Below are 26,341 nucleotides of genomic sequence, written 5' to 3'. Positions count from 1 at the left end.
GTAACTCACACACAGAGGGCAAACTAACCGGTCACTGTTCACAAATCAGAAAAAGATGAACCAAAAACAGGAAGACGTGTTTTATTGTTGCAATAAAACACGTTTTTGGCTACCCTGCAACAGGCCAACCCATAATAAAATTTTAAGACAGACAAAGCGTTCCCAGGGTCGAGGGCGTAAGATTACATATCTCAATCACTTTTACGATTATAATTTAGGGAATTTTTTAATCGATCCCTGGGGGGGAGTGCCCTACCCATGACTGTGTGACTGCATTTTATCGATGTATGAAAGTTTTGAGAGGGCATAGTGCATCAGCACTCATCTTAATTGGTCCAATGCAATTAATTGCAGGATAACTTTGAATACGTCTGCACAGAGTGGGGGAACAATCTGTTTTAGGATTGATTAGAAAACAACAATGAAGGAGAATGCTATAGTTGGTTGGTATATTTGAAATACTCAGATGAAAATATGTGAACGATCATTTATTTTTATATGTGAACATGTAAGAATAGGAAAGAATAAGTGTGAGTAAACACACTTTCATTAATGGTAAAGAATAATGTTAAATTGTGAATAAAGAATTTTATGATTATTAATACTTCATTCATGATTTAACATAAATTGCATATCCTGAGCTAATTTTACTCCTAAGTAAATTCTAATTTAAATACTTACTGTTATTTTTTTTTAGTTATTTATTCTGTATAAATTCATTATATAATTTGTAAATGTATCCTAAGTGGACTGAAATACGTGCATTTTATTTATTGTAAGTGAAAGTAAATTTAAGAAATTCTGCTAATGAGATTTGATTGGTCACTGTCAAAGAAACGGAGTTAATTTTAGATAGCGCGTGAGCTGTGGTATTCGAAGGGAGGAGGAGTTGATATGAGCTGGACTGGCTAGAATCGGATTTTGGCGGGAAGAATGAAGGTATTTTATTGGAAAACGAAAGTAAACAGAGGAGAAGCATTCAGGACAGCACGGAGTGAAGTAAAGGGTGGCAGTAAAGGGAATTTGGAAATGCCATAAATAAATTAAGAAGGGATCAGGAAATTGATAGGCAATTAGGAATATTTCTACAGAATTCTAAAATTACGTCAAATTCCAATTGTTTTGAGGAAGAATAGTGCAAAGCTGAAGAAAATAAGGAATAAGTAGATTACCTGAAATGAGTGCATCAAGACTTGTGAAGCTCTTTGTTTAATATTTCAGTTATATAGTGAAGATTCCTTTTGAATAGTGTTACTTCAAAGTGATAGTTAACTTCAGTTTTAAGTGTGCCTATAGTGAAGTGATCCAATGTGTAAAGGATGTAACCCTGTAAGAGCAGTCCATTTTTTTATATTTCAGCGTGAAGAAATAAGAGTTAGCTCCACCCGATATATATTAACATTAACTGTGGCGTTCTACTAAAATTAGCCAAAGTATGGAGCTTTAAAGTGTTTCCCCCCTTGAAATGATAACTGCCTCATAATTGAATTAAGTGTTTGTTGACTAAGAGAGAATTCTACTTTAAGAATATTTACTGTAAGATTCTGTAACATTGAACTGTGTGAACACCCATTTTTAATTATTCGGAAGAATGTAAAATTGACAGCTGGATGTCCGATGCCTAATGTTTTATGTTATGAGTATTTGAACTAAGTTGATTTGCATTATCTTGTTTTCAAAGTTATACTTAATGTACATGTTATGTTACCCTGCATTAAATGTTTTGTTTTATTGATTCCAATTTGGTGTTTGCCTGATTCTCTTTCATTGCACCGCTCATAAAGTTTATCGGACCTTGCGGAAGCCTTAAATGATAATATTAACCTCGGCCTGTAGAAAAGTGAGATTGCAAAAGTTAGTTGATGATTGATTCCACTATATTATATAGACTAATCTGAATATAGGGTGGTGCAGGATAATATAAATTTCTCTATAGTTGGATCAGTAATCAACCACCAATTAATAAAAAAAAACAGATAATTTAAATAAAAATAATGTTCCAACAAGATGGCGGATTCAAAGCCAGGTTGTATGACACAACAATAATTAATTATCATTTGTGATATGTGTCCTATAAGTTGCTAGATAATCTTATAAATTCTAAACATGAATAAGTGAATATATGATGGCATAATTAAAAAAAAAAAAAAAACTTATGAGAGAGAGAGTAGTGCAGGAATAAATATGGTTTGATGGAGCAGCAATTCATCTCATAAAATTTGTTGCACATGTTGTGTGTATTTCTCTGGTTTGTGTATATTTCACTCCATTTTCCAAGAATTTTATTTTGTTTACGGAGACTCGGTATACATAACATCCGATCATTATCGGAATTATCTACACTTTTGGGAATTCTAAATTCATTAGTTTTTTTTTTTTGGTATCAGCAGTTCTGTCTTATCAATCTCACATATGCTGGTATTTTGTTGTAGATCAACAACGTCTTATAATACACAATATTTTTTTTATTCAAGAATAAATATTTTTTATTGTCTGTTGTTTCTGAAGACTGGAATAAAAATGTCTCTATACCATTAAAAAAACTTTGCAACCTCAACAGATGCTATACTGCACAAGCAAAAGAAAAAACAATTAGCATTTTTCTCCTAACATCCATTTTCAAATTTTCAGTTCCAGAAAACGTGTAACATCTGTTTGTAATAAAGCCATCGGATATAGTAAGTGACAATATTCATTTGAATTAGTTGACACAATAACCAATCTCAGCTGCTAGGTGCTGAGTGAGCTCAAAATTTTAGCTCATCTAGATATGCCTTAGCGGTTTAAAAATAATACAACGCTAGGAATTTGACACACTGTGCCCTCTTTACATTTTTTTGAATGGCTCAAAGGTGTATGCATTTTGAAAGTGCACCCAGGCTATTAACGTGAATGTGATGCAATGTTTATGCGCCGAAAAGCGCCCCTTCTTCATGAAGTTTTATTATCCTCGTGAAGAGACAATGAAGCATTAGTACAGTATATTGTGTTCAATTTTAGGAATTGTGCAGAGTCTGCATAATTGGGGGAGTCTTGTAACGGGAATAAATGTAGAAATATAAATAATATGGGCGATACTGATATTTCGTGGATGAGCACCACACACCTAGCACACCCAGAATATTCGCCCCTGGATTAGACATAACTTTTGTAACACAGACATACACAAAGATAACAAAATTAAATAAACTTGTAGGTGGCTTAGGATGCTAAGTGGGACCAATGACAATTATTGTTTCTCAAATTTTGAGAATTCTGAATGCTGCTGCTGCAGATTCTAAAAACAGTCTTTCCTTTTTGAATTTACTATAGTGGAAGATGGTGGTTTTCTTCCAGGTGGGTTGTATCCTCTACATTGTCTTGCAAGGCCAGATTGACCATAGTCGTGATTGAAGATATACGATTTATATTCTAAACAGATGGTTGCTGAACTGTCAGTCTGAAGTAAGCCAGTTTGCAGAAACAGCAGGGTTCTTTATATACTCCAGGAACTGATCTTTGGAGGAATGGATAACGGTAACAAGTTTCTGGTGGGGGCTTAAAAGCTGTGTAGAGGTTATACTTTTTTAAAGACCTGGCTAATTTTTCTGATGTGCTATGGATGTAAGGGATGGTGATGGCATTTCTGAAATCTTTCTGTGAAGTGATGGCCGAGGACTGATTATTTTTTCAGTTCTGTAATTACTGTAGCCATTGAAAAGGAGGGTGTGTGTGTGGTTGAGTACAGTTGAAATAGAGGTTCCACTGGAACAAAGATTATACACTCAGAGTTTTAATAATGTCACATTGTTGAGAACGTCTGTGATTGGGTTTTCTATATACGGTGAAGGAAAGGTTACCATTAGGAAGGCATGTTACTAAGATGTCTAAGGAAGGGTAAACTATTGTTATTTTCTTTTTTCATCATGAATTGCAAGAGCAATTTAGATAAATCAACCTTCAACTGTATTAGGTTATCATAAGCTGATTTTAGGCTGAGGGTTTTTTTCTTACTACATAGGGTTCCTGCTGAGATTCAAATTATTTTAATGAGTGGTGCAATGAAACAATCAGGCAAATACAAGATTCAATTCAAACAAAATTATTTAATGCAGCGACACATAAATTACATCATAACACAATATTCCAACAGGGACATTATGATTGAACGAATACAAAACTCTCATTAAGATTCTAGTATACCACTCAGCTGAGCTCAAACTTTATAATTAAAGATTATATTTAACAGATCTTATCCTTCTTGTTACAAAGGACTTCTATCATAACTTTACTCTGATCAAGGTTATATTTCAAAACATTTAAATATCAAATCAGTTCAAGATATTCAGAATGAATACAACTCATGAACTATCAGACATTCATTTGTATTTCTCTAAGCTTCAATCGATTTTAGTTCTTGTACGTTCGAAATTCCTAAATTACAACAAATAGGCTTCTCACTATTCTCGTTCAGTCAATGAACACCTAATTCAATAATATAGCATTTATCACTTGAAGAGGGAAAAGTCTTAGCACATCACATTAAATCTTGACTCGCTGAATACAGCTGCTAGGAATAATTTACTTTCAGCGCAATTAATTTTCATTACTTCTCACTAAGTATAGTAAAGGTAATCTTACCAGGATATAGCTTCATCACATCATAAGGAGATCAAACAATAATTTTAAATTCCTTGCTGACTTTTACTTTGTAGTAACACAAACTTAAAAGAATTTTCCACTTCCGTGACTGATTTATAGACTCAGGAGAATATAAACTTCATGCACTTGGTTTAAGTTATTTATTTATTTCTTCATTTTCTTATACGTATTAACCTATTTCTTGCACTATTTCACTGCTAGGCGTTAGGAAGTTTTGGTAAAAATCCAACTCAGAAAAAGTAAGGTAAAATACCAAGTGATTCCTGGTCCTTTAAATACAGTTTTCGGCACGTCAGAATTCCCCTCCAGCTACCATTCTTTATACTCCCGTATTCGATTCTGTCTTTACTTTCATTTTCGTATCCACTCCTTCCTTTTTTCCTGCCAATAACTGGTTCTCACCGGTTAGGCTCACCTCAAACTTGTTTTTCCCTTTGTATATAGTAGTTCACGCTCCAACACGTGCTAGGAGAAATTTGCATGTTTTCTCATAACAACCAATGAAATGATACCACAAAGAATCTTCTGGATATATTAAAATTACATATATTATAGTTTTATATTATTATCAAAGGAATAAAGTAAATAAAATAATTGACACTTTAATACAGAGCCTTTTCATATCTATAAATATGTTTTAAAATCACATAAATAAAATTAACTAACAAAACTTAAAAGGAATTACATGAATAATATTTTATAAGCAAGAAACTAACAGAATAAATTTAAATAAGTCCTGCTCATGATATGGTAGATGATGTTAATTATGAATCAAGTATTATTATTATAAATATCTTCATTCACAATTTAACATCTATATATAACTTAGCCAGATAGGTTTGAGAGAGGCTGAGTCTATGGCTTGTTTTTGAAAATTTTCCATATAAAATTTGGCAGGGAGGGGAGGAGATTCCATAACAGTTCTCTCTTATGTTAATTTTCTTTCAAGAAAAATAACCAGAATTGATGGCAAAAGAAAAGAGATCTAAGATGATAAAAGGAAAAATGCTTTTTTTAAAGAGTGTTAAGGTGTCATTTAAGGGAATATTGGTAAACAGTGAGGTGATGTCAAAGCTTACCAACATATCTGTGTTATTTAAAGTTAGATTTTCAATCAGTGTTTTTATATAGGATGTGGTAAGTCCAGAGTGAGTGAGGTAAGAGTGTTAGCTGTTTTGACAATTTGTAGCATGGAGCATCAGTGGTCTTAGGGGATTTTAGATAAACCATATATGGGGGGGGGGGCAAGAACCAAAGGGTTTGAGTTTTTTTTGTAATGTCTGGGCTGGGATCGTTATCTAGTGGGATGTAGGTAGCACGATCTTAAAGAAGTGTGATTTCTTCGAGTTCGCACTATCTACATCCCACTTGCCTTCCTAATGGTAACCTTTCCTTCACTGTATCTATAAAACCCACTCACAAAGGCAGATACACTCAAACTTTCCCACCAGTATCCCTCTCAACAATATGGTATTATTAAAACTAACCAATAGAGTCTATAATCTTTGTTCCAGTGGAACCTCTCAACTGTACTCAAATACATACAGTGATTACAGAATTGAAAAAACAATCAGTTCTTTCTCCATTCCTCGGCCATCATTTCAGAAATAGCAAGGTCTTTAAAAACTACAACCTCTACACAGCTTTTAAGCCCCACTGAAAACTTGGAACCAAATATCAACTCTCTCAGTGCCTGGAGTATATAAAATATATACCCTGTTCCTGCAAGTTGGCCTACTTCAGACAGACTGGTAAATCAGTGACCATCTGTTTAGAAGAACACAAATCATATATCTGCAATTACAACTACTATCAATCTGGCCTTGCAGGCCATGTATTGGATTCTCCTGAAAGAAAACTACCGTGTTCCACCATAGTAAATTCAAAATGGAAAGACTGTTTTTAGAATCTAAGGCAGCACTAAAAAATCAACCAAATTTAAATAAATACGGATGAATAAAACTTCCAAAAATTTGGGAAACAATAACTGTAAGAAATCCTACTTGACATTCTAGGCCACCTACAAATGCCCATAGAGGGCATACATAGGACTTCAGTCACCCACATGTTACATTTAGTATTGTAAAAGACAACACAATACATTTAGTATTGTGTTGTCTTTTGTTGTTACAAAAGTTATTTGTAATCCTTGAAGATGTTTTAGTGATTGAGACAAACTACTGGAAACATTAAAATTAGTTTTAATCCGTTCCTGTGCTGTAAATATTCCATTAAAACTATAACATGATGTCCTCCCAGCACTTAAGCCTTAACACAACTTTTTTTTACAGATAGTTATACCTTATAACTATCTGCATTTGGCTGCTGTAACATTATTTCATTGAATATTTAAAAAAATTTCATTCTATTACATTTCTTTCATGATGTGTTTTCATCCAGAAAGTTTACAACATTAGTGGTAAGGAAAAATGGAAAAAAAAATCTCTGGTGGCATTATAAATAACTGCTGTTTTGACATTACATCATCCTCAGAGGGAGAGTAGAATTGGTTATTTTCACACAAAAATAAAGGGGGGGGGGTATCAAAATTGGTTGGAAATGCAGGAACAATTGTACATGTGTGATATTCAGTTGTTTGACAATTTGACAATGTTTATTCAATCTTGAAATTATCGAGTTTTATGCAAAGCAATGAAATGATTTGATGAAGCTAACAGCCTCAAGTCATACTTTCTTGTAAGTTCAAGAAGTGTAAAAGGGCATAACAAGCATGTGTAGTGTGATTTCAACAGAAGTACTTAAAACTAAGAGATAAGGAAACGTACCATGATTGGCTGGAAAAGATGAACTCATATTACTGCTTCTAAATTTAAGATAGGTGCACATTTTTTCAAGACAGCAAGCACCTCAGATAATAGTATTTCTAAATATTTTAGTTTCAACAATTTTCACATATTCTGTTCCATTCTTGGAGATGTTTAAGTGGCAAATATCATTTCAGTTATAGATTTAATTTTTTACTTTCATTTGCTTCTTTAACTTTCTTTTTGTTGGTCGATTATTATAATCACGAATAGGAAAACTGTTTCATTGACATAAAAACAAAATTATAACTTAAAAGTTCATGAAACTTGTCCATACTGAATGAATCTAATTACTGATGTTACATTTGGTTAGGATAAAATCTATAAACTATACTATCAAATTTGAAAATTTATTATTGCATTAATGTAGGATGATTTTTTTGTGATTTTAATCAAGGAAACCATCTCAAAGGTCATTTTATCAATCTGGATATATATATGTATGTGAGATAACAGATCTTAAAGAATGACTATGGTTTTGAAAATGAATAGGTGAGAGAATAAGAATCTATACTATGATTAGAAGTTTATTTTTTCTATGTGATCAATTTTATCCAAAAATGATTTACAGGCGGAGATTAATTGTAAATTGTTTCATTCATGAATTTCCAAGAAATCCATGTTAAATGGTGATACCATTTCCCCTCCCACACACATCTTTTGATGATTTCTTTTCTTTCAGACAGAGCTTGATTTGTTATTATTTGCATGCTGAAATCAAAAATTGATTTTTGATTTCAATCTTTTTTTCAACTCTGAGAATGGGTGGGGTGATATTTCACTGCCAAGAAAGGAGTAACAAATTCGTGTATGACATCCACGATCTTAAAACTGGCCTCCAGTTTTTGTATAATTTTTAATTTTGTATCCAAGTTGTTAATAGCAAGCCTCTTTATGCCTATCCACACTGTTGTGACTTTCCTTCAACTGCAGAAACAATAGCATCAGAAGTGTAGCAAACTGTTGTTTACATACTCCTGATTTTAAAGTTCATTTTCAAATTAGCATTGAAATTTGATGATGTGCTGTAGCAATGTACAGACAGACGTAATACAATTTTCTACAGTGGCAGAAAATTGTGTGCATCTGGGGTTACCTGTAAGGTTGAAATAACAGCGATTCATAAATACTGTCAATTATCCTTTTTTTTTTTTTTGGTTTTAAATATTCAATAAGATCGATACCTTTTACAATTTCATATTGCTTGAAAATTCAGTGATGTGACAATCCTCTCATTAAAATAGAGGGACAGAAAATAGTAGACTGTACTAATATTAATTATAGTAGTGGCATTTTTTTGTATGGAGATCCTAATTTATTGTGTATTGAATGCCTTTTATAGAAAGGTAATAAACAATGTTTCAAAAGAGCTTATAAAATATTTATTTACAATATATATATATATTTTTTGCTTCTTGAATAAAAAATAATCGAAACTCCAAAACTGAATAAAAGACATTAATAAAATTTAAACAAAATACAGAATAAATAAATCATATCCATCATTTTGATTTCATCTAAGTGTAAAAAACAAAAATGGTTAAAAATTGAAACACATTAGATTTCAAGCAGGGGAAATAATAAATAAAAGTATAAAATTTTATGCTAATTTACTTCAGACTGCAACTTGAACATCATAACATATTACTTAATTATTCATTATATGTAAGACCACACTTTCTTTGAAATTCTTGACCTCTTTCATGAATCCACTTATTTGATACTGCAACAGAAAAATAAAATAAAATACTGTCAGATAAACAAAGTATTATTTTTGTTGCCAGTTAAAACAGCAAATCCCAAAGTCAAAAAAGGTGCAGTATTTGAGATTCCCTTTGTACTTTAAAAACAGTGATTACTACATTGCTATAGAAGCTCACTAAATTGAATTGAATCTTTAAAAAAATCTTGGCATGACAATGTGATCATTACCAGAAATATACGCTGATCATTTCTGTATAACTTCTAAAATCAATCATCATAAATGCACATAAAGTGCATTTATGGTGTGTATGCACCTTTTTAACAGTATTTAATACTGATAAAAAAGGAATTAACTCTCATTCATGTAACAAAACAAACTCAGTAAGTTATTTCATTGGATTTTCAATCTACCAACTTAAAAACACACTTGTACAAAAAAAAAAAAAAAAGACACTAGCGCATAACCTTTAAGACTACATTATACACCATCCAGTCAAATTAAAAATATGACCACAAACCTAATAGTTTGCTGACGTTGCCAGAACCATTAATGCAGCATGGCACGAACGCTAAGACCTTGGAATGCTGTGCCAACACTGTCAGATTGCTTCCAGCAGATCTGTAAATATTTAAGGCAGAGGATTCAAATGCCAGATCTCTCTCTATCCTTGTAACCACAGAGATGTCATATAGGATTCCGATCCAGCAGTCATGGTAACAGAACTAAAAGATGAACTGCAACATGCAGTTCATCTTTTAGTAAGGCCTTACTTGTCCTTAGCTATGAGGGGATAAATAATGTAAAGTTGTTTTATTTTAACACAAAAAAGAAACTCAAGCAAATCAGCTCTTCTTGAATGATGCAGAGATTAAAATGAAACTTTTTTTAACGAAAACAATATACCTGACACCTGTGGCTAGAGGATGCTAGTTTGTTTTCAAATTTGCTGGCAATTTCTTACATCTAAATTAGAAATGTTATGTAAAACATATGTTAGTTCACAGAACAGTTGTACTTCTCAAGCAACAGATTTTTAAGTTTGTGTTTTTCTCCATTTTACTGCATGAATGGCACTAGCGTGCTTTTTTTCTATACATTGTCATTTTTACATAATTTGTATTAAGTCATAAATATCTAGTTTTGATGTTCTTCTATGTAGATTTGACAACCTGCCATAATAGATAAGTTTATATATTTCTGGTGGCAATGTAAATACACTGCTGCTGCTGACACTGGATGGATTAAGATAAGGCAGGCTAATTCATTCATTCATTTTGTATGGTGATTCAGCAGCCATGAGCCCCCTTTTACGGGGAGGTACAGCACCACCTCAATACCCCCTATTTTTATCCAAGCTTGGGACTGGCATAGCTGACAATTCAGACCTATGGCTGGAGGGATTGTCTTAAGTATTCCTGACTGTATCCATTTGTGTGTGTTCATGGGGCCGGTTTGCCCGCTTGCGAGATGAAAAACCCCAGATAAACTGGGGGGGGAACCCTGCTGTCCACGTATTTGGGAATTAAACCTAGGACACTCCTTCCCCAGGCATATGGTTGCAAAGTGCATAGCAGGATAATATGAATACTAGACAGTTTATTTACATTTGGAATTTGTAAAGGGGATATGTGTTGTGTGTATGCATATATATATATATAAATATTTTTTTTTTGGTATTTATAAAGTGTGTTTTTAGTAAAGAACAAAAAAAAAACAATTTCTGTTCGGGATGTGGACTGGTCATTAATAACACCATGTGCACAATTTCACATGGAGAGGAGACAAATTGATAATTATATCTAATCATATGTTGGAGGCATGGTCAAGGCCACAGAATGGCAAGGAGATTGGTCACACTCTATTCTGGGTGTAATGTTCACAAGTCTATCTCCCTCACTGCACGTTCCCACTCTACTTTCATCTAATAATAAACCAATAATGAAAAATAAAGCAGACAAATAATGATGGCAACACTGCAAACAAAATAAATCTTCATCAACTCGTTCATCCAGACACATTATTCCTACCAAAAAAAATCATTTCCACATCCACTTTACAAACATCTGCAACATATATCCAACATAACATTCATCATCACTTGTAGACATTCAAACCAGACCTTCTCTTAACAGAAACCCAAATTATAGCTACATCAACACAATTCACCTCCAATGCCCAAATTATACTCGTTACAATTCATTTTGCTACAAAGGGAACCATTGCCTGCCAGAGGATGTCAAATTCCTGCTTTTGACCTCCTCTGGCTGAAGGTTTTCTTGCCCTACTTAGTAACTTCATCTGCTGCATTTACTGGTCTCCAAACTCTGAAAACTACAAAGAGATCTTCCTCTCCATGAAACTACCATCTACAATCCAGCTATCCAAACAGTGAAGGCAATGTCCTAGCTGACCTGAATGTCTACAACTTCAACTAGCTCCTCTTTTCCAACAATGTTGATTGAGCTGAACATGATGCAGAAGTTTTTGCTATATAAGCAATGATCTAATGCAAACCGCAGAGCTACTTACCTGAATCCCAGATAATTCCCTCCACTTTCCCAGTACCCTTGATTTTTTTTAAATGGTTCTCCTTCCAGACAAACTGTAGAGCAGGGGTCTTCAATGCATAGCCTGCAGAACACCTGTGGCCTGCCAGCCATTTTGAAAACATAATTACTTAACATTAAAACGTGATTAAATAAAAAATAATTTCAATGAATCCCACAGGCCACTAAGGTATGCTGCGGTATTTAGAACCGTAAGATACTTTACATAAAATCCTATAAAAATAAATATTAAATAGACATGCTTCTTCAGCCTGAGCTGTACTTCAGTACTAATGTCGCAGGTAGATGGCTGAAGCAGTAGTTTGTTCGAGTGCACTGTCTAGTGCCTTCCAGATACATTCGAAGGTTCTCGATACTTCGTTATTTTCATATAAATACAAGAGATTCTCATCCACAGTCAGTCATGTACAGTGTGATATTCATGTATAAGCGCACGCAGGTTCGTCGTGTCAGCCATAGCCTATTGTGGTTTTATACTGCCAGACTTCTTTCATTTGTGTGAGATATATTCAGTGTATAATAACTATTACATGGCCATTTTAGATCATTTTTTGGGTTCACCTTCCATCACTATGGCATCTATGAATAAAAAGAGCAAATCAAGTGATTCTTGTTGGGTTTTTAATGAAAAGTGGACCAATTTGTACTTTATTGTGCCGATCGACGATAAGCCAGTGTGTTTAATTTGTCATGAGTTAGTATCAAAAGAATACAACATAAAAAGACACTGAGACAAAGCATGCATCCAATTTCGATCACCTTCAAGGGCAGCTTCGTATGGACAAAGTGAATCATCTCCAAACTGATTTAAAATGCCAGCAGGGTACATTTAAAAGGCACAAGAAAGAGAGCGAAGCATGCATCAAAGTAAGTTATGTAACTGCTAAAAATTCGAAAGCCTTCTTGGACGGCGAGTTTGTGAAAGAGCATCTCATCGCTGCTGGGGATATTCTGTGCCCAAATAATAAGGAAGTATTTAAAAAACCTGAGTTTGTTTGGGGTAACTGTAGCACGACATGTCAAAGAATTTTCCAATGACATAAGGGACTTTAAAAAAACAGTCGTCTGAATTTACATCATATTCACTTACTTTAGATGAGAGCAGAGATGTGAAGGATACAGCATAACTGGCTATCTTTGTATGTGGCATTACTCTACAATTCAATATGACAGAAGAACTGCTAGCGCTCGTACCTATGAAGGGAATGATGAAAGGCACTGGCATTCTTGAAGCTGCCAAGAAAACGCTCCAGCGTTTCGACCTCAGCTTAACCAACCTCGAGGATGTGGTAACTGATGGTGCCCCTACTATGGTGGGAAAGAAGGAAGGGTTTGTTGCACTACTACGGAAAGAACTGGAACTAGAAGGAAAAGATTTTGTCCATTACCACTGTTTCCACCAGAAGATTTTGTGTGCAAAAACTATTGGATTTGAGAATGTCATGAAAGTTATTGTGACTGTCATCAACATTATTAGGGCAAGAGGACTGAATCATCGTCAATTCCAAGAGTGCGAAGCTGATCACAGTGATGTGTGTTGGTTGAGCAGAGGGAAGGTTCTTAAAGGAGTCTTTGACTTAAGGATTAAAATACAGCAGTTCATGCAAACCAAGGGGAATCCGATTGTGGAATTTAATGATCCAAAGTGGATGACAGACTTTGCCTTTGTGACCGGCCGTGGATCTCGCTGAGTCCAACTGTTCGTCTCTTGATGAATATGCTACAAAATTAGCCATGTTGCGAAGTGAGTTCGAAGAGAGATTTAGTGATCTTTGTAACCAACAGTCTTCTTTAGATGTATTTTCAATGCCAGGCTCAGTACAAATGGAGCTGCTTGAACTGTAAAACAACTCTTCTTTAAGAGAAAAATTATTCAATGTGCCCTTGCTTACATTTTACAAAGACTACATTTCTGAGGACTCATTCCCTAATCTTCGCCTGCATGCTTTGTTAAGAAGCACATACTTATGTGAGCAGTTCTTCTCCAGAATGGAACGTGAAGTCCAAGACAAGAACTCAGATTATGGACCAACATCTCAAGAATACTCTGCACATAGCAACTTCCAACATTGACAAGCTGGTCAAGGAAAAACATTGCCAAGTTTCCCATTGACATTGTAAAAAATGAATGTTTTCTTCATTAAATTATCTTTTTTCAAGTATTGATTGTATTTATTTATCATGAACCCGACTCCTACCTACGCTCCTAAAGCTTAGTTTGTTTATTTTTATAGTATTTTATGTAAAGTATCAAATGCACAGCATTCCTTGTGAATCTTGAAAGCATCTTACAATTCTAAATACCCCAGTATAGCTTAGTGGCCCATGGGGCTCCATTGAAATTTTTAATGCAGCCCACACTGTTTGAAAGGTTGAAGACCCCTGCTGTAGAGGTGACCTCTCCTCTCGGCAACTTAGATCATAATCCTGTTTCCAGTCTCAAAGAATGCCCCTCATCTCACCACACCCAACCTTGTGTTCTCTAGCACTACAAAGTGGGATGATCTCTGGCACTACTACTCTTTTCCATGGCATGACTATTGCTTCTGCTTTTCTAACCCACACACCTGCACTGAGTGACAGTGCAGGTGTCTGGGTTAAAAGCAGAGTGAGTCACAGAAATAATTCACAATGGCATTAAGGCATTCATCCCTCATTCCATTTAAAATTCCCATCTACTTTCCAAGCCCTGGTTCAACAGAAGATGTATGAAAGCAGCCAAAGGGGGGGGGGGGGGGGAAACTCAGCTTATTCTAGGTAGCTTGCATCAAGAACCAAAGCTTCATACTTGGCATGCAATAAATATAAATCAACTATCAGCAAATCCAACAGCAAAAAACTCATCTCTTGTCCAAAGGTAGACATGCCTTCTGGTCCCTCAACAAAAGCCATTGGACATAACTTCTGCTCACCTGCGCTCCCACCGTTACAGCATCCAAAGATAAAGCCGACCTCTTAGCATCACTCTTTTCTTCATAACTCCTGCAAAGGTAAAATCAAACCTTCCATACCAGCAAATGAGCACTATATGCCTCCTGTGGCCTGTCAGGAGGCAGACATAAAAATTTTAGATAACCTGAACACTACGAAGTATCTGGTCCTGATGGCAGATCTCCTATTGTACTCAAACATTGTGTTCCAGAGTTAACACTTGTCCTCTATCATCTCTTCAATCTTCTATACTAAGCTGGCATCAATCTCATCTCATGGAAACTAACGTATATCCAATCCATTCTTTGGAATGGAGACAAAAGCCTACCATCTAACTACTGACCAATAGCCATCACTTCCATCCTCTCCAAAATAATGGAGGAAGTTATCAATGGTCTACTTCTTCACTACCTAGAAGCTCACCAGTTAATCAACAACTACCAGTATGGATTCTGCCAGTCCAGATCCATGGCTGATATCAGTCTACATCACTCACCACTAGACAGATGCCATGGAGAGGTTCGGAAAAATGTCTGCTGTTGCCCTTGACATTTCCAAGGTTTTCAATTGTGTTTGGTATCAAGGTCTGCTTTGCAAACTGCCTTCCTTCAGTCTACTTGCTACCCTCTATAATTGGATAGGCAGCTTCCTCTCTGGTCATTCACTGTATGTCATGATGAATGGCACCCTAATTTCAAGCCTTGCCACCAATGCAGGAGTGCATCAGGGCTGCGTTTTCTCAACTACCCTCTTTTACTCTTATACATAAATGACCTACTCGCAATCACTACAAATTTTATCCATAACCTTGCTAACGATAGCACTCTTCATTCATCCTACTCCTTTCATAAACCATGTAGTTTCCAGACATCCCCATCAAGATCATCTGCAACCAGTGCCCTAAACACTAATCTCCATATCATCCTTCAGTGAGGCAGGGATAACTTAGTGACCTTCAATACCGCAAAAATGCAATTCTGCCTTTTCTCTCACAAAAGTGATATCAGCTCACCTTCCCTCATCCTCAGTAATACACATATCACCAGACAGTCCAAGGAGAGACCTATCTCTCCTTGGACTGACATTTGCCTCCAACCTCTCTTGGCACAAACACATCATTTCAATAGCTTCCTCAGCTGCTAAAAAACTAGATATTATTTTCCACTCAAGAAGCTATTTTACACCCACCCAACTACTAACCCTGTAGATGTTTAAGAGATACTTATGCCATGAGAGGTTTCTTGAATTAACACGAAAAAACACAAGGGATAAGTAATACTATTTATTTCAGCCTGAACATTAGAGGCCATCTTCAGTGGCGATAACAGTTAATTGAGAATGTTTATCTTTAGAAGATGGAAACCATTCTGATAAGAAGAAGAGCAGCCACTAAATTGTATTTCTTAAGAATTCTGGAGTGTAGAAATGACTCAAGATGCCAGATTATATATCTGGTGTATCCTGGTATAATTAGAAAATAAAGAATAGACAAATCCTTCTAAATAATAGCTATAAGATGATTTGGTCCATAACGATTAGGAAAAAGTGCTAGTATTATTTAATATAGTTCTCGAATAGGAATCAATTTTATATGGGGTAATGCTTATGACAACTTTCAAAAAATGCAAAATTTGCATTTATAGTCTTTCTGAATTTGCCAATAAAAGAGAATGAGAATTTTTTTTTTTTTTTTTTTTTTTTTTTGAGATACTAGAAAGACAACTAAGTATGAATAGAGCAGCAAAAAAGATGCAAGTGTTGCATATGTATTACAAGCAAATTTGTAGTGCCTATGATCAGGTTAAGTATCAACACCAAGAGAACAGAACAGGGAAAGATAATTCTATTACATTGTATTATATTAGCAAATTATAGACTAATCATTATCTCGGAAAGGTAGTTAAGATATTGAAAAGTTGGTTATGGGTGGAGAGGAATTTAATACAGAAACATTTTTGTAAAGGGAAAGTCATGCTTTAGTAAATTACTCACTTTCCATAATAAAATGATAGTTGAACTTATTGGATCAAATAGCTATGCCATGATACTGTTAGATTTTGCAAAAGTACAAGAGATTTACTGAAAGGAAGGTATATTACTTAAATCAGAGCAAACTTGAAGCTCGTGACATGGATAAAAGGGCGGCTAATAAAAAAGCATCAGAAAAGGAGGGATAGTATATGATAAGGTAGAGTCCATAGAAAATGCAGATGAACAATGGTGTGCTTAGATTGCTGCTGTTTAATTTGTACATTAATGATACTGAGAATGATATAAAAAACTGATATGCTCATTCTTGAAACAATCGTAGATTGCATCAACATAGCTTATAAATAATACATTACACGATAACCACAGTAATCTAACTGTGGTTAGCGTGTGTGAAATGAGAGTACAGATATTTTGTACTGAAAATAACAGTACACCATCAGTGTAGAAACAAGCAACTTAAAGGAACCGGATTACAAAGTACATACATACAGCAGTCAGTGGTTTACCAATTAAAACTGTTGCCGAGTGCTAGAAATTAGTATTAATAAATAACATTATTAAAAAACTATTTTTGATGGTTACATAAGATAATCTCCCAATTTTTGGGGGGGGGGAGACGATCATTTTGATTCAGATTTGGCTGATGGAAACAGACTTCACAACTTTCTTTGAAAAGGTGTTCATATTTAAACCTGCATCTATGGAGAAGATGAGCTTTATCCCACTGGATATTGTGTTTAGTGTCAATACTATGTTGTGGCAGACCAGACTTTTGAGGTTTCATTGATGTTCTTTAATAAAGAACATCAATGTATTGTATTGACACTAAACACAATATCCCGTGGGATAAAGCTGAACGCTGATGTTGAGATGAACAATGTTTCATTGAGGTTCTTTATTAAAGAACATCAATGAAACCTCAAAAGTTTGGTCTGCCACAACAGAGTATTGACACTAAACACAATATCCAGCGGGATAAAGCTGAATATCATTGAAACCTCAAAAGTCTGGTCTACCACAACATAGTATTGACACTCAACACAATATCCAGTGGGATAAAGCTCATCTTCTCCATAGATGCAGGTTTAAATATAAATGCCTTTTCAAAGAAAGTTGTGAAGCCCATTTACATTAGCCAAATCTGAATCAAAACGATTGTCTCTCTCTCTCCCAAAAGTTTGGGAGATTCTTATCTTATGTAACCATCAAAAATAGTTTAATAATATTATTTATTAATACTAATTTCTAGCATGTGACAACAGTTTTGTAAACACCACTGTATGTACTTTGTAATCCAGTTCCTACACTGATGATGTACTGTTATTTTCAGTATGAAATATCTGTACTTTCATTTCATTAAAGTTAATAACTGTGGTTATCATGTAATTTATTATTTATAATCATGCCACAGATACCTTGAAAGATTACATCAACATGGTTTATAGCAGTAGGAATTTGTATACTATAAGCTGAGCACACAAGGTTTGATCCTTGATGTATAAATTTCTAATGATAATTTTCTCCTATTATTTCAAAACAATCTTACAACCTTAAGGAAACTGAGTATTTATGCATTTTAAATACCAGAAGGAAAATAATTTAATAAACCCAAAATACATTAATTAAAAAAAATATACAGTATACAATGAGTGACTTCAATAAGTATTTCATTCTGAGACTTAAAAAAAATAAAATAAATGAAACTTAGTTTATTTTAAGCTATTGTAATGTAACTGCTGCTCACTTATTAAGCACAAATTTAATGAAATGTTTTTCTTCTGAAGTTAAATCCTTTTCTTATCCTTCTTGGAAAAAAGGAAAGGCCTTTCATTCTTACTTTCTTTACTGAATTCAATGAAAACTGCAGGTTCTCATACCTGATCCATATTTGTTTTATGAAATTCATAAGAACAACTGTAACACTTAATAACAAAAACAGGAAACTTCAACATTCCCTTCAGTTTTAGCTGGGTTTCTCTAAAAGTTCATAAATCAGTCACCTTCACTTCCTTCTATTTATCTTTTTCAAAGTTCACAACTTCATCAGTTTTCTTTCTATATGAAAGATTAAGGTCTGTGTAGCTTAGTGGAAGTGGCACTTGCATCTTCTGCACTAGGCCACCTGAAGATACTTCAAGTCTAGTCACCAACTGGAGGAACTTTTTCTAAGCCTTTCTTCGACTGGTTCCTGAGCAGTCGTCTCACCACCACCCCTCTCAACAATATGACATTATTAAAACTCTAACTACTAGAGCCCACAGTCTTTGTTCCCTTTCAACCGAACTCAAACACATACACAACACCTTCCTTTCCAATGGCTACAGTGATTACAGAATTAAAAAAATAATCAAGTTCTTCCCCATTCCCTGACCATCTCTTCAGAAGGACTTCAGAAATGTCATCACCTTCTGATGTGCCACAGATGCCATTACATCTGTGGCACATCAGAAAAAATAGCTAGGTCATTTAAAAAAAGTACAACCTCCATACAGCTTTTAAGCCCCCCCCCCCATAAACTTAGATCAGCTCCTTCCTTTCTCAGTGCCTGGAGTATATAGAGTACCTTGTTCCTGTAAGCTGGCTTACTTCGGGCAGATCAGCAACCATCCAGTTAGAAGAACACAAGTCATAAATCTGCAATCATGATTATGGTCAATCTGGCCTTACAGACTATGTTTTGGATACAACCCACAGGATCTCCTGAGAAAAAACCACCATGCTCCACTATAGTAAATTCCAAAAAGAAAGACTGGTTTTTGAATCTGCATCTGCACTCAGGAATCAAACTAATTTAAACAAACATAGCTGCATGGGCAAACATTAATTATCAGAGATCCCTCTTTACATCCTAGGCCACCTGCAAATGCCCATAGAGGGCGCACCACCTAGATAGGACTTTAGTTTCACTCACTTGTTTGTATTTGTGTGTTGTTACAAAGAGTTTTTTGTAATGTCTGAAGTTTGTAATCTCTGTGACTGAGACGAAATGTTGGAAGCATTAAAATTAGTTTTAATCCTTTCTCAACTTACTGCAATAAAAAAGTTTAATTCTAAACACATTAAATGAAGTTTACTTTGAACAATTAGAATGATTTTAAAGTCAAAACAATAATTTTAATTACTTATTTACTAGTAGAGGCCTTCCTTGCATCCATTTTCTTAGTAAGCCCGTTAAAATTAGGTGTGTAATTAGTCAAAGTAGTTCTTACAACCTCGCCATGTGCACACTCACTTACTCCTGTACCATCGCACTGGTCAAAGGTTGGCTCTTCTAAGTCTTACCGGAATTATTTTGGCTCCAAAAGGATGCATAATTGGCCACCCCTGATAGAGGATGACTTCACATCACTTGCCTTAGTATCCCATAATGCAAAGCACACCACCTTGCAGACATGCATAATGCTATGCATTATGGGAAGGGTCACTACCCAGACCAGTTTCAACCTTTATTGAGGTCTCATCAGTGAGAGCCTGTCCGGAAAATACTTCAGGCACAAACTTTGTTTGCTTACACTTCGATAAAGGATTAAACCAAGAGTTTAATTTCTTGGCATCTTTAATTTATAGTATAACCAAGTGGAAAAACTTCCAACAGCAATGAAGAATGATCTGCATCCCATTCAGTAGAGAGAGTGCAAAGAAGATTTAATGCTCTCTTGCACTTCTAAGTTGAGAAATATGTGCAAGTGAGCTTTCTGTCAAAGATGAATCCCAAGAACTTGGCTTCTAATGCTACTAGCATAAAACTTTGCCTGATTCTTAACTTAGGATCTGATTGAAGAGTGCATTTTGAGTGTTCTTTTTTGTCCTGAAAGCCTGAGCTGATTGTTGTAGTTGTCTTTCAATTACTCTCATGTTATAAGAGTAACAGTAAATAGTGAAATTCATTGAAATATAGTGCATTGCCTACAGTGGGAAGAAACTGTTCAGTGACTGAATTAACTGTTACAGCACAGCCTTGGGAAACATCCTCTTCTTGATATGTCTAAGATAGTGTATTTTTCATTTGGACCTGTAGACTCAGCTAGACAGAAAGTTTATAATAAATACAAGAAATTGCCTCTAAGACTTAGGCTATAGATGTATTTTAATACCACATAATCTTCAAGCTGTCTCATAAGCTTTTTCCATGTCAAAGAACACTGAAACAAGATGTTATCATTTTAGGAATGCATCTCTAATACATGTTTCTAAATAGACCAAATGGTCCAATGTTGAATGATGTCCACAAAAGTCACATTGTGCATTAGAGAGAAGATGACTACATTCTAAAGACCAGAGAAGTCTGGAATTTAACAATTAACAATCAGGTCACAGCAATATAGTAATTCACTTTTGTTGGATCCTTTTCTGGTTTTGGGATGGCAATGAGAATTTACTTATGCCAATAGTCTGGAAACTCTTCCTCTGAAAATATTCTCTTATATAGTAAGAGAAGAAGATTCATGGAAGATGATAAAACATTCCATCAGAACCTACTGTGCTGACATGACAGAGCAGAAGAGCTCTTTTTAGTTCTTCCTTAACAAAAGGTTGATTGTATGGCTCTAGTGTAGAAAAGTTTAGCCAATGTTTCTCTTGTTGCTCTTTGAATATTAAAAATTCAGCAGGATATGAAGTTACTGCTGAGATTCTAGCAAAATTTTCTCCGAAACTGTCTGCAATAGCTTTAGGATCGGCAACATGTTCATTGTGTTCCAAGATAAACAAAGAGTACACTCTATGTATACCTTTAATTTTCCACATTTTATCCCATACAATTTTTGCACTGGATGTTTGATTAATCAATGATGTAAACTAGATCCAAGATTGTTTTTGACTCTGATGTCTGACATAATGTACTTTGGTCTGAGCACATTTAAAAGTTTTAAATTTTATGTGGTAGGGTATTACGAAATATACCCATGCTCTGTTTAGATCTCTTTTGGCTGCTCGACAAGCTGAATTCCACCAAGGCTTTGGATAGGGTGGGAGTGGAGATGATGTTTTTGGAATAGCAGCTGTTGCTGCCTCAACAGTACAATCTGTGACATACTTCACTGCTACGTGACTGACTGCTTCAGCATTAAATTTCGCAAGAAAGTATTCCATCAGCCTGGTCATCTTGGGCATCTGTGTAGGAGAACATAATTCCTGTGGAGACATGGGAAAATAACAGGAAAATTATCACATCCATAGATGTTTACTTCAACATCCCAATGAGCGGTGGAAAAATGGCAGGGAAGCAGACCTATTGCAGAATATGAGCAGGTAGTCATATGGAAGGAAGTACCGACTCTATTATTAAAAAGGGAGAGGTCATGATTGTCAACAATAATAAATTTAGTTTAATCCTTTATCCAAGTGTGAGCAAACAAAGTTTACGCCTGAAAGTATCTTCAGGACTGGGGTAAGGTGGTACAACACCGGGCAACTCGTTGCAAAGGTGGAGCAAGCTAACATCACTCCTATCTCAGTATCTCTCATAATGCAAAACACATCTCCTTGCGGATATGTATAATGTTATGCATTAAGGGAAGGCCACTACCCAGACTAGTTTCAACCTTTATTGAGGTCTCTTCAGTGGGAGCCAGGCCCAAGTGGAGATACCAGGCAGAAACATTAGAAAGGTCATCTCTACCTATAGGAGTTGCCAAACGGTGTGCCACCTTTTTAATAAATTACTCTCATGATTGTCAACATTTTCTCAATGATATGCCCTTGTCCATTTGTGATTACCCCACAGAGTGTTGTGCCCATTAAAGAGTTCCCCACCCACCAACAAGCAATGACTGTGCTTGGTAGAGGAATGTCAGATCTACCCCAGATGCTATATTGGCATCCCAGCAAGCCTTGGATCATGAGGGTTAACATGGCTGATCAATCATGGCTGGACCATCTTGGACTGTTCATCTTGCCAAAGTAGTGTAAGACTACCAGGGTCCCCCTTTCCAGATGTCCACAGGTCAGGTCACAGTGCACAGCAAATACATAGAGGATATTGGATCCCAGTGATGGTGGTGGTCTGGAAGACAGGATAGCATAAAAGAATCAGAAGAAGTAGAGTGATGAATACAGGAAGAAAAGCAAAGAAAAAGAGACAGAATGAAAGGGACCAGTACTCTACCAAGGACATGTACCCAAAATAGAGGGAGGTAAATGATGTGGATTTCAGATCCTGCAAGAGGATCTGAAATTCACTTATTCACTGTGGGCAAAGGATAACAGTTGTCAATTCAATATTGCAAAGTACAGTTAAGCATACTGATGTGAAAGGAGGATTCAAGTTGTGTATTACACTGATGTCAACAAGGAGCTGAAATACATTCAATTAAAATTTCACAAATATTATGCTCATATCAATTTACTGCAGCATTTTTAAAGGAACTTACCCCACTTAGAACCAGCTAAAACTGGACAAGCAGCATGCCTAGTAAGCATGTTGCCTTCTCCACTTTTGTGCAAGTTATACCAGAAGGCTGCTGAACCCTGAAATTAATTAGTATGTTTTAGTATAGAGAAATTAACTAGTGTCATGCTGTATTAATTCATGCAATTAATTGAATGGTTGAATATCTTATGACAGAAACAGATACCTTTCAGAAAACTAAAAAAATTGCCAATTTTAACTAAACGGTGTCATGAAAAGCTTTAATTTGGCATAAGTAAGATATTAAAATGAAGGATATTATAGATACTGTCCAACCACAGATGCGAGAACCTCGGCTGGCACAATGCTAAGAGTCAATTCATCTTGAAGGGGAGAAAGGAATAAGGTGATGTACGAATTCGTCACCAATATGCGAAATCATGTAAAACTTTCCAACTGTTGTACAAGCAAAATAGTTACCATTTTAAAAACTAGAATTTTCGTAAAAGAAAAGCTAATTTTCCGATGTATAATAATAAACATTCATCATTGATTACCCTATTATCAGAATGGATTCTGCTTCTTCTGCTGTGTGCAGAAGTGTTGAGAGCTCTTACATCTGTGGTCATACAGTACATCCATATTTTATAGCCACATATAGAAAGAAACTCAAAAGTTCTGAAATTAATAAAACAAATTTTTCAATGTTTTCACCAACATGATTTTGACAACAAATTACAGTTTAAAAGCAGAAGCACAATACTGCTGTGGAAGGTATGTGTGCACAGCTCATTGAGGTTTTGCCTTGAATGTGACTATATTGACTTGCAGCAGGGAGGAGAGAGTCTCAGGAAACTCCTGTTAAGATTTGGCAGTTTTATAACACCCTTGATAAAATCTTGCTGCAATATTTTTCTTTCTTAAAGAAAGTCTGTGGTCTAACAAAGATATAATAAAACTGTGGAGGGGGAAAAAACTATACACATGCAAGTTTAAACAGATAAATAACACTACAAATTGATTAATGGACAGGAGCCCTACTATTATTGTTCAAAAGAAAGTACCTCATCACCATTATAAATAACCCACCAGTTATACTATCAACTTTGTATGCCTCACACACACAGTCAAACTCTCACTATAACAAACTTGTGAAGAGTCCCAATGAAAGCCACATAAGTACAACATTATGCTAAAAGAAATTCACTATAACAAACGGTAATAGTCTACTATAGTGAATTTTTTACTGTCCATTATGAGTTTCCTATAGGGAAAGATGAGACTTTCTATCCTCTCTGTACATATAATATGGAAGGAATCCAAAAAATCAGCACTTGGTCTACTTAAAATTTTTCACATGGTTGCATTACATGCATTGCGTTATCAACAATTGTGTACATAGCTTGGAAAACTTAAGACATGCATTTTAAAATAGCCAAAGAATTAAATTCACTCCACAATTAAAGTGCAAAAAAAAAAAAAAAAAAAAAAAAAAAATAACATTCTTAACATTCCAGTCACTAACTCATACCACCATTTCTACACCACAACTATATCTTATCTAAAATTAAAAGATTAACAAACCATACAACTATCATCAACGAGAAAGACTAAGAAACCATAAACCATTCCAAAGCAACAGTAATCACATATATTCAAGGCACAATAAATACTGAATCAATACAAGTTATATACCACATTATCAATACCACAAGTTTACAGAGTACCTATCGATACCAACTGATAGACCCAGTAATGGATGCTCTACATGCAGTCACATAGCCAAACTTTCCCCATCTTAAAAAATTGTGATTGCAAAAGTACTTTCCTGGAAAAATGCCTATGCTATAAAACACGTCAAAAGTAACTTTAGATAAAGTAATACAGAAGATATAGGGAACTGTAAAATCTTGCATAGAAGGATTTTGTACAACAATTCCTTATATGCCGATTTTACTAGAAAACGAAAATCCATACAAAATACTTGTGGTTAATTAGCAATTTTTTTATGTTTATGTAGTATGGAAATAAGTTAGAGTAAACTTAAATATTGTGACTACCAAATTTCTGTAAATAACAAAGAAAGTTAAGTGTAAATTTAATCGTAACAAAGGAAAGTTCCAGACAAAGAAATAATCCAAACTGATTAACTTATGACCTAAGGCAATCACTATCGCGAAGGTCAAGTATGCACGGGGTTTCCCGCCTTAATGCAACGACGAAAAAGTGGCAGGTGCAGACCCACGAAGTACCCAAGGGAATCAAATCATAGCAGGACCCAAGGTCAAATGAACAAGATAAAAGGGGGATACAAGGTCGTTACGGGGGTTGGACAGAGAGAGTTTTGGTATTCATCGTCGGAGGTGGTTCATAGTCATCAGCTGGTTTTTCGTAAGAGGTGAGTCGTCTTCAGGCAGAAGGACACGTAGAAGGGGAGGTCGTATCGATGTTCGTGGCAAAATAAGTTCGTCTTCGTTCTGTTCTGGCTCCAGGTTCGGGAAAGTTACGCTGATTCAAGGTCAGAAACCCACGTTCTTCCAGTCAACAGACGCTCGAAGTGCGAGATAACTCGTTTGAGTTTTTTGTAGAAAATCAGCTCTGGATTTCAAGCCGTCAAGTTTCCAGACGATCACAGAAATAAGAAGTGACCTCACCAATCCTGGAAAAAGGTATCAGTGTGCGTAGCCAAGATTGGAAAGTGATTTCAAGGATCCCTTAATGTGGACTAGGCGATTAGATACAAAGTAAGGTTTAATATATTGTTCTTACCAGAGACTGAATTTGTGACAGTGATTTCTCTAAAGTTTTATTATGTTAATGATACTTGAGGACTGAAGGCATTTAGCTAATCATTGAATTTATTGTTCAGATGGGTGAGATAGAATAGCATATATTTAAGGTGAAATTTAATATGCTTAACATTGTTTATTAACTAAGCCTGACCTTTGTTTAGCATGTGAAAAATTGCTCTGTGTGCGACTAAGTGATAGCTAAAGTAGTACCATAGTCACGTTGCGTAAGAAAGAGTTGTTAATTCAAGAGGATTGTTTATATTTCATAACATAATTGCTGAAGAAGTATAGAGCATGAAATAATTGTGTTTAGTTTTAACCCTTTTGTGTATTCAATTTGCATGAATAAATTGTTTTGTTTGTCAAATATGTCTGATTCCTGACTATCAATGCACTGCTCATAAAAATCGAATCTGTGTGACCTTGAGAGATAAGTAGCCACAACTGAAAATTAGTAATTTTGCGTTGCTAGATTTAGTAATAAGTAAGAGAGGAAAATTCCGTACTTTGCTGAGCGTTTTTCTTTGGAAGGATATTCA

The 26,341-nt window shown here is 35.2% G+C and overlaps 1 protein-coding gene across 6 annotated transcripts in view; it reads right to left on the bottom strand.

Moving 5' to 3' along the window:
• Positions 1-8,858: 8,858 nt before the first annotated feature.
• Positions 8,859-26,341, bottom strand: part of PH4alphaEFB (prolyl 4-hydroxylase subunit alpha-1) — a 294,206-nt gene continuing 276,723 nt past the window's right edge. For all 6 annotated transcript variants that reach the window (XM_090409648.1, XM_090409645.1, XM_090409646.1 and 3 more), the window contains 2 exons: positions 23,033-23,129; positions 8,859-9,189 (listed from right to left, as the gene is read on the bottom strand). In XM_090409648.1, the coding sequence (XP_090265774.1) occupies positions 9,119-9,189; positions 23,033-23,129 (168 nt within the window). In that variant the 3' untranslated portion in view covers positions 8,859-9,118. The remainder of the gene's footprint in view (positions 9,190-23,032; positions 23,130-26,341) is intronic.

The sequence above is a fragment of the Typopeltis vanoorti genome, chromosome 19 (genome assembly GCF_054136105.1).
Source record: "Typopeltis vanoorti isolate ZY-2024b chromosome 19, IOZ_Tvanoo_1.0, whole genome shotgun sequence".
Lineage (NCBI taxonomy): Eukaryota > Metazoa > Arthropoda > Arachnida > Uropygi > Thelyphonidae > Typopeltis > Typopeltis vanoorti.
The sequence above is the reverse complement of the archived record's forward strand: the minus strand, read 5'-3'. Positions and strand labels throughout refer to the sequence as shown.